Below are 10,420 nucleotides of genomic sequence, written 5' to 3'. Positions count from 1 at the left end.
GCGAAAGACACTGGTGATCTTTTCTACCTTTCGATTTTTTATTTTTGGAAAGAGGAATGTTAACACCAACTGAGAACTACAACAGTGGGTTTTTTTTTTTGTTTTTTTTTACAGCCAGGAGTAAAAATTGGTGGGTAGAAATTGAGGTACAACAGAGCAGCAGGGAGGGGGGAAAAAAAACTTTCAAGAGTTACAATTTGCAAACTTTACATGGTTGTAGAGGAGCTTATTCATGCACGCTGCAGACAAAGCTATCTTGTTCTTGCTGTTATTGGAACTAAAAAATATTATAACCTGTCTGGCATTAACCACTTGAGAAATAGTGAATGTTTTTTTTTGCTCAAATTAATTAAGTGAAGATGTTTAGAGGCTTCACTTTCTTGCAAACGGCTTCATTAAGCCGGGGCATGGACCAACGACTTCTCCAAATTAGAGTTAGGCTATGCAACTGTAAAGCAAATCCTATCCAATTTGTTTCTCCGAAAATAATCCTAGAAAATAATATAATTAGGTGAGAACACTAGTAAACAAATCTCCATATTCATTATGTGCCCCTACTGCTGAGTATTATAACTCCTAATGCAACATTTCTTATCAGGTGCTAAAAAGAAGGAAAAGTAAAAACTTGCTGTCACTAAAAGTCTTATTTCCACTGGCTCTGTCACAGCTCTATAGGCTCCTACTGTCAACCTACAGGACATATAAAGAGGAACCATGTTGAAACAGGGCAGTGGACATTTTTCCACCATCTTCTTCCTTCCTCTCCGAGACAAACGAGCTCATCAGTCCATTTGAGTGCGGTCTCGCTTCTTGCCTTCCTTTTTTTGCTTCTTTGCATCTGGAAGAACAGAAAAGACGAAGAGTGACGACCCACCGTGTTTACTTTTCACAATTCCTCTGCCAGTGGTGTCTCTTTTGAAAATATATGAATCCCATTGTTTCCATGAAGAGCATCCGTGCTCCGCTACGAATTGTCATAATCAGCCAGATGGGTTTTAATTAGTTTTTGCAGGTTTAGGGCTGTGACGCTGAAAGCAGTCGGTCACGCTGCCTCTCGAGGATTGATTTCGTGGCCTGGTGTGTGCCCCATGAAAAATGAGCTTTATCAACTTCCTGCAACAGTGGATTGGTACCTGGCAGCCATGACAGAAGCCAAAGTCTATGGCTTCGCTTTCTGCTTTATGGCCTCTACGCTCTGGTGAACAACAGGAGTGCAAAACCTGCAGCACTTCGGTTAGCCAGCGTTTGGTGAGCTGTTTGTTGGTCTGTCAATGTGCCAGGATGTTTGGATCTCTGCTTCTCTGTCCCTAAGCTGAATTGTCTTTTTCTTTCTATGGTCAAACACCATGTGGGTCCACACCTATACGTTCTGACATCCCACAGTTGGTCGAATGGGACCCAAAACTCAAACATGATTTCTAAATCTCTGTATGAATCCGATCCAAAACTCTTGGGTACCAGCAGGTCTTGGTTGGGTTGGGTTTTGCTGTATCAGCCTGAGGTTTATTAAATTCATTCATATTATACATGTATTTGTTTTTCTACAATACTAGGCACAACCAGTCTCTGTTGGCTTTTCAGCTTATTGTGTGTTTAGACAGAGATGTCAGCTTCTCTAATTCACTCCCTTGTCCTCAGACCACGTACCGAAGTAAGTTCCCACTGCTGCACTGCCACTAAAATTAGATCCTCCCACATAAGATCGTCTTTGGCTCACATGTGAAGAGAGTAGCTACACATATTTTTACTAAACGGTGGTGTTTCAGAGGTCAAACTATGGGAAAACTCAGATTTTTATTAAAATGTCCAAACAAAATCCAATAGTGAGGTGATAAATAAAAATGTCAGTGTTTGAAACGAGACATCATGTTGTAATATATGAAAAGACTTTTAAGATGAACCTTGAAGTAATTTTTCACTCAATGTTAACTGACACCTCCACAACTCACAAACACTCTAATGAGATGCCAACAAGCACTTTTGAACAGCAACAACGGAAGCTTAGTATATTAAATTTCAGCTGAGTGTGAAGCTTTTTTTTAATTTTCTGAATGTGCACTGTGAGAAAATCTTCTTAACAATCTTCCACAGTCATGTGCTCTCACCCATGCAAATACAGAAATGACTCGTCCATGTTTGCTTGTTTTCATTGATCTTTTTTAATTTTCTCTACACTTTTTTTTTTTTTTTCTCAGCTCCCTGGGGAAGAGGGGATGCTCACGCTGTGTTTTATCTGCTCGGTATTTGAGATGGGGTCTCTCTCACTCATACCAGGCTGCAGTACCTTCTGCTGCATATGCACATTAGTACATGACACTGCTCGCCCTCCTCTTTGCCTCTGACACGTGCTCATAATTAGGCCTTTGCTGCTTTCTCTGGCTTTAATCTGCCTTAGGCCAAAACACAGTGACTACATGTTTTCCCAAATTTGAGTTAAGAGGAGAATCTGACTTTTGAAATTTCATGAAGTGGTGCAATGTAACAGATACATTTGTTAGCTACCTCTGTTTTTACTTGCTTATCTTATTTTTATGCTACTTTTGTAGTTCATTTTGTAACTATTGACTATAATCTTTCTGAACAAATTAATTAATTACAAATGTATGCATTAAGACTACTACTACTTTTACTTGATGAACATTTACAGTAAAAATACCTCCACAAATGCATTTACTTAAACAAATGCATAATTAAACATTTACTTAAACACTTAAACATATCGCGACTCTGCTGGTGGCCCCGTTGACTAGGAGTTAAATTGATGTTCCTTTGCGTTACATGCTGATGCTTATGGCACCCGTTTCTGTTAGTGATCGACTTTTCAGTGTAGTACAGCGGAAACCTAAACGCTTCAATATTTGATGCATAAAGCCATGACACACGATACAGGTCTTTTCCACAGGAGTCCAGGGTTCAAAACTAATGTCGTGCACTTTAAAGATGATCGATACAGACTGTGGCGCACGTGGTTACTATAGTAAATTACTACGTGTGTGCTGTTGTCCCTGTTTGTAGGGTTCCATTTATCTTGTAACTTAACCTTACCCTGAAGTTTTATTGCCTAACCCTGAATCCGTTTTGGTGTGTATACATAAAGTGGTTCCCGTGGCATCAAAAGGCGGTGCTCCCGGAGGGTCCGATGGAGACACCAAAGGGTGCCTGTGGCTATATGATACACTAAAGAGTGTAAAAAGAGTGGAAGAAGCATCAAAAAAACACCATTCTAATGTTTAGGATGTCTTCAGTAGCTAAATCAAGAGAGACGTCTGCATTTCCTCACTGATAAATTTATTATAATAAGACTTCAACGAATTCTTGTGACTGTCAGATGCTTTAGGTGGAAACACAAATCTGCCAAAATGGGCGTAAAATGTAGTATTTGCAAGTTACAGCAAATAAATTCAAACTCCAAAGCGTCTTTTCTTATTTCCACAGCTTTGCAGTTATGTTTTCTGCCTCCCCCGTGAGTATTTATACCATGTTTGACTGTGAACGCATGTCTTTGGTTTCCGACCACCTGCCTGTCCAGCAAGAAGAGTGCAAACAAATTCGCTCCAAACACATTCAGAGACACCAGATTTATCCAAACAAAGCCTTTTGTTTAACCTGGAATCAACAGTGGCATCCAAACAGTCCCTGGTGTGCTACTCGCTCCTGTTGTGCTGAAAGAGAAGGCGGGGACCTTGAGGTTTCTACAGGCATTCATAATGTTTCATTTCTGTCACTCTTTGTTCTCTCTTTTGCTCCACGGGGTCTGTGCTTCACCTGGACTAGACAGCAAAGACACGCAACTCTGAATCTCAGATCGTTCCCAAGGCTCCTCTTAGCATTGTCTCCTGCAGAATCTGCCAGTGACAGATGCTGCCTCCATGACAGCCACCTGCTGCAGTCGGGGGAAACCTATCGCCCAAACCCATGGTGGCTGCTCAGAATTGCAGATTCTCTGCTCCCAGCCCGAGGTTAGATGGCCTCTTCTCCCAAAGCCAAAGCCAAAACATTTTCTCTATTGTCCATAAGACCTCAGATCCTACTGCTGTGGACCGTGTCTCTGCCATCACCTGACACATGCAGAAAAACATAGACAAATCTCCTCCTTCCTGTGCAACTCATGGTGCACAGCACCTTTTTGGTTGGTCTTCCCAGTAACCCCTGTGCTTCCCAGAGCTTATCACCCAACTGGCAGCCATGGGAAATCATACCTCACTCAGACAGCAGCTCTGCAATGTCATCCCTCAGCCCTCGCTGCTCGCTGACGTTACTCCACTGCTTCAAGCTGCAACATATGTACTTTGTACTGTAATTGACCTTTTAAAGCCACTAGACAAGAGTGATCCTTTCTATTGTCAATTTATTTTTGGCCAGTTGCTGAAGCAACTAATGTTTTCTTTTCTTTTTTTTTTTTATTTGAGAGGTCAGCCTGTTATGGCAAATAACATTCATCACACAAAGTGAAGTGACAGGGTTCCTCTCTGTATTTTGACAGTGGCTTCCTTTAGCACATGTTTGCAGCAAAGACTCACAGATGGCAAAAACAGCGCAGCTTCTCAAGGAACTTCCTGTCACAGTGCATTAATGATGTGCCACCGTTTGAAAGTCAAACAGAGTTTGGCATAAAATGGTAAGACAAACAGCCCTGCAGACAGATGTGTTACAGTTGGCACTGCAGCCGCAGACGTCCTGTAGTAAAAGACTGTCTCAGTAGTGCTTAAATTGTGTTATGACCTGACTGTGGTTGTTTGATGAAGTGACGGTGGGCTTAAGCAAACTCCGTGTGCAAACCTCAAGTGCACACATGTCATCTGCTGAGCGTGATAGGGTGCAGTTTATGACCGTTGCACTCATTATATCCTGCTTGGACAATGGCACATTCACAGTAGGGCTATTAACACACCCTTGTTTACTACATGAACCAAGAGCTTTGACTCACTTGAAGTGAACTGAATGCTTTCTTATCTCCGTCCTGGCTGTAATACATTCTACACGCGTCCACGTGGTTATTGAGCTTTCTCCCATTTGTTCAAATTTATGGCAACCGAAGTATTCTGATAACTGCAGATTGAAGAAGAACATTGGGGGGGGGGGCTTCCTAACTTTAATGTCTTTGACGCGACTAAAAAAAGCTAAAAGCATGTAATTACAGCTGAATACTGAGTTAACCTATTCACCCCTGCCTCACCACTGTCACTCACCGCTTCAACTTAGCACTTAAGTAGGCGGATTTCCATCACGCTGATGTGATGAATGAGAATCACAACCGTCACTGCCTGAGACGAAGTCATTGCAAGGCTCTGCTGGATTTAGTTTAAAATGTGCCAAGAGACAAGAGAAATATCTACTGTAATTATACGGTAATTATCATTAGGGTATAAAAGAAGTTCACTTTCACATAATAGAAAACTCACCCTTATACAATTAATACACTGCTGCTAATTTATCCCAATTAAACCAAGACTTGTTTTGATTCTTTAATTTCTGACCTCTGTGTTTATTGAAATAAAACAGTGAAAAACATGGGAGCTTGGCAGGACAAAGATCAGACGCTCTGCTGAAGAAACTGAGACATCCAACTGGTAAACATCCCTTCAGCAATAATTAATTTAACAAACCAAATAAGCTAACATTCCCTGTAACTGTTTACACTGATTAAACAGTGCCAGAAAGTCCTGGAATAATTCTTCCTGTATATCATTAGTTGAATATTCACTTTAGACTCACTTGTAAGTCGCTTTGGATAAAGATTTTTTTATTTTTATTTTATGTTTGAGTTGATATTGATATCTGATTTGTCTGTAGTGGATAGTGGCCCTAAACCCAAACTGGTTTCCCTAAATGTGATCAGGCTGTTTCTGAAGAAGAGAGAAGGTTGAAATAAAAGGGGGGGGGGGCGGGGGTTGTGTGACAGCCAGGCACAGTCACACTGTCACGATAGGAGATGGTGGAAAGCTGTTGTTTTGTTGTTTTTGATTTTCTGTTTTGTTTTGTTTTTATCAAGGTGATCTCGCAAAAACTGACAACAAAGTGCTATTAGCCTCCTTGCCAACTGTTGTTATGCTGAGCCCTCAATGGTCTGACATCACAATTTGGAAGGATTCAGCTGAACAAAACCTTTTTAGGTGATGATATTCTTTTTTTCATTGCATTTTGTCTGTTGTTTTATTTGAATTAGATATTTTTTTAATTCATTTTTTCAGCATTGGTGGACTGGTTAGCGATGTTGTCTCAAACCTAGAAGGTCCCTGGTTCAAATCCACCTGCGGGCTTTCTGTCTGGAGTTTGCCCTCCCTGTGCTTTTGTGGGTTTTCTTCCTCCCACAGTCCAAACACATACACGTTCAGTTAATTGGCGACTCCCAATTTGCCCTTTGGTGTGAATGTGAGTGTGAATGGTTGTCCGTCTGTGTGTCCCTGAGATAGACTGGAGACCTGTCCAGGGTGGACCCCGCCTCTCGCCCACTGACAACTGGGATAGACTGTCATTGAGTTAGGGGACGCTAGATTCTTTATGCTGTGTGCATTAGTCTCGTCCTCATTTTGGATGCCTTCTCTGGAACTTCTCAATCACCTTTAAAGCTCTGTTCATTTCATTAACCTGCACAAAAGGTGCTGCTGTACATTAATAAGAACTGAGTAATTGAGTGGCCAAAGCTGCTAAATTTGACCAAAAGTCTAATAATAGTGTAGTTTTTACACATGATATGAGATTGTAAGTAATATAATTTATATGATATAAAGACTATACAAACATCATAGTCCTGAAACTAACAATTGAAGGTGTTTTACTCCTTTAGGTATAATATTATGATTTTGATTGCACTTCACTTAATTTTCTTCACCTTGACTTGGATTTTTCTGCTTCTAACAACTAACTTAACACACTTCTGTTGAGTGATGAGTACTTAACTTACATCACATTCAAATGAATTGGAAAAACAACATTTGAGTAACTTTCTGATTTATTGTTTTTGTCTCTGAATAGTAAACTATCGCCTCGTTTTGTAGGAGCGCAGGGAAGCTTATGCTACATTGCTGAAGACACGGGACATTCAGCAGCAGGACCTCAGCACACCCCTTTGTTAGTGACAGGCTCAGCTTGTCGTGCGAGTAAGGATGTACGCCTCTCAGCTTATACGGTTACCTTGAAGCTTGGTCTTGGAGGTTTTCCCACAGGGCTTGGTGGCTGTGACAGTGGTAGCGCAGTTTGCATCCATGAGCGCTCGCTTCAGCACACCCGTCCTATTCTTCTTGCCCGTCGCCAGATCACAGTCCCCCCAATCCTGGAATTCATACTTGCATTCCCCTGTAGTAACACAAAAAAGGTGAAGTCATCAGGTGCTTTTTGTGTTGGTGAGGCAGCTCTGGTGATCAAATGGAGAACAAATGACCCATTGCAGCTTCCGTAGTTGTTTTTAAACGTCATTTGAAATCAGTCAGTCAGTGGAACATACCCCTTGAGTCTGAAAAGTTGTGAGTCACAGACTTTGAATGGCTTTTTGGTATAATTTACTTGGCTCATCTCCTTCCCAGCAGAGTAAGTTGTGCTGAGAGCTCGTCGTAAGGCTCTCAACAACAAAATAAAAGATGCGTGTAGCTTTTTTGCTAACAGGAACAGATGGCACTTTACAGTTTTGATCTTATTCCCTATATGAAAGCCACCAACAGATGAATTTCATCAGAACTAGCCCAGCTGCTGTTCATCACGGACATATATGGTCTTGGCAGCCGAGCGGTGAAAGTACCTCCCACAGCACCTAACATAAATTTCACATGTGCTTCCAGTGGGTAGAAAATGTAATCTGCCTAAACTCAACCCCAACATGATGTAATGTTGCTCTAGAGGATGGTAGTACTTGCTGGTGTACGTTATAGAAAAGTGTGTGTGTGTGTGTGTGGTGTTACTATGTGCATAAGTGTGCTTGTGTCCAGTGCTGCATGTCCACATCTCTCATCTCTCTCTCCCATTATTTTCTTGCTGCTCAGCCCCCAAGGCTCTGACACGCTTTCATCAGCTCCCTGAGATCCCAGGGTGCTCATCAGGGCCAGGGGAGAGTGAGAGAAAGGGTGAGGAGCAAGAAGGAGTGTCGGAGAGCTGAGAGAGAAGAGTGACAGGGCCGTTTCTGCAAGAATCCCACAGGGACTTGCTGTGCATTTACTTTAAAACCATGCGCCTCCATACCTATAATTTGTCTCTAAGAGGGACCTTCCTTGCTGGCTCCTGGGAATTTGGCCAGGCAGCCCATGTCCTCTTTGAGATGTCACGTACAAGTAGGCAAAAAAAATTGGCTGTGCAAGTGTGAACAGCCTCCTTCATCATCGAGGCTTCGGCATACGAATTCTTCAATGGGTGGAAATTGTAAAATCATTTAGAATCCCAAACTTCTTGGTTTGCCATCAGAAAATGTAACTCGTTAGCGCTGCATGTTAAAGATTTCACGTAAACGGGTTTAAAGTTGAGCGTTACGAAAAGAATAGCCACGTTGTAGAACTTGTTTAGGATCCAATTTGTCACGATGACTAAAACAGAGAAAAAGAAAAACCAAAATGGACGAGATGGACTGTTTTTACGTTGCACTTTTGTTGTTTTATTTTTTTTCTCTTGTCATTTGTCTCATGTTTTATTCAACTGTTTTGTCTGTTATCTAAAGTTTTATCTTAATTTTATTTGTTTTATTGTGTTCTTATCATTTGTCATTTATTAGAAATAGAAATAACGTATTTTTATCTTTTATTTGTGTGCATTAGTCCCACTGTCTCATTCTTTTATTTTCATTTTAATTTTACTTTTTTAAATTATCACTGTTTTGTTTTTATATTCTATTGTCTGCTTGCTTTTTTTAAACTTCAGTCATCTGTAAAGCACTTTGAATTCCCTAAATCTGTTTGAAAGGCGCTACATAAATAAAAAATGTATTTTTAATGATTTTGAGCGATAAGGTTCTGGTTCTATTTCCTGTTCCTGTTCTACTTTCTATCTATTCCTTCCTTTATCTATTTTTTTCTTTTCAAGAATGATGGTCTCTAACTTTTTAAAAAACATTTAAATATTTTAAAAGCACTTCAGCTTGCTGTATAGATGCTTCCATTGAATGAACGCCCCTATTATCATTGTTATTATAAATGTGTTTTTCCTGCTACAGTAACTTAAATTTGCTAAAAATGTACAACAATGTTTGATATATAACAAATCCAATGGAAATTTGTTGTTAATTTTGTTCTGAATTTTTATCCATGTATCACTGCTGAAAATCAATCAGACTTCCAACTTACAAATTATATTAAAATATTAATTCTCTTGAATTTAACCTATTTATCAAGCATATTTACGATCATAAAATGTGCAGCTGTGACTCTCTTGTTCATTATACAGCATTTATACTTCATGTCTAATTCTGAAATTGATTGTCATCTTTTTCTTTTTCCTACTTTATAATTACAAAGCCAGTTCAGACCAAATGCCATATAAGCTTAAACCTCCCCACAGCCCACTAGTTTGTTTTTAAGGATATATCTTGGTGGTAATAAGACAAAATAGTTTTGCCTTATGTGGTCAAATCTTTCATGCTCTGCATCTCAGAACTGTACCAATAGGAAACCACATATTTACAAGAGTACATGTTTTTGTTGTAGTACCTAAAGTTACATAATGGTATTGCTTAATGAAGTATGGTTCATACAGGTACTGAGCCCGTTAGTCTACTGGCTAATTAATCTTTACATCAATGAAAAACACTTTCACTGGGCAGCACCACAGGTTTAGCTGCCAAGGTTAAATAGCAGGGTCTTTTCCCACTTATGGTGACGCATTTTGTGGCGTGCTTGCACCAAATGCCACAGTACTTATCTTTTTAATTTGGTTTACAAAGATGAGCCTCTACAACACACGGGCTTATTTGTCACTTCTTTCCTTTTATCAGTTTCTCTTTTACAATTTAAAGCAGCGTGTAACTTATTGCCACAATGCCAAAACTTTTGCTGCTACAGTTTAGTGTATGGAGCCGGTTTGCGGGCCCATTATTTCCTGCAGTGTGTTCATCAATCGTGACAGGCTCATCGCAGAGCAGCAGGCATCTGCCTGACAGGACTTACTGGGGGGGACAAAAGTCCCTGAGGCTTGTCACTGCAAGACATCTCGGCTGCTAAGGCTGCAAAGTCTCAAGCTCAAAAAGCCACTGACAAATTTGCTGTTTGGGATGATTATCTTTGTTACATATCCTCAGCATATATTTCTGCTGGGCTGCTAATTAGCCTCACTCCCATCGTGGAAATAGGACCTATGTCTGTGTGAATGCAAGGCTGCCATACACCAATGGGAGATGTGGGGTTCTCAGAGGGCTCTGGTTCATCTAGTGGTTGATGATTATGCAGTAAGAAATATCAGGTACATTTCTTAGTGTTTGCACTCATTAAAATCTGAGTCTAAACTA

The 10,420-nt window shown here is 40.4% G+C and overlaps 1 protein-coding gene across 1 annotated transcript in view; it reads right to left on the bottom strand.

The window, feature by feature from the left end:
- Positions 1 to 17: 17 nt before the first annotated feature.
- ptn (pleiotrophin) overlaps positions 18 to 10,420 on the bottom strand; it is a 36,715-nt gene continuing 26,312 nt past the window's right edge. The window contains exons 4-5 of the mRNA XM_067490271.1: positions 7,135 to 7,296; positions 18 to 838 (exon numbers count right to left, since the gene is read on the bottom strand). Coding sequence (XP_067346372.1) covers positions 783 to 838; positions 7,135 to 7,296 — 218 coding nt within the window. The 3' untranslated portion in view covers positions 18 to 782. The remainder of the gene's footprint in view (positions 839 to 7,134; positions 7,297 to 10,420) is intronic.

Source organism: Channa argus, chromosome 21, assembly GCF_033026475.1.
Source record: "Channa argus isolate prfri chromosome 21, Channa argus male v1.0, whole genome shotgun sequence".
Classification (NCBI taxonomy): domain Eukaryota; kingdom Metazoa; phylum Chordata; class Actinopteri; order Anabantiformes; family Channidae; genus Channa; species Channa argus.
This window is presented reverse-complemented; position numbering and strand designations above follow the sequence as displayed.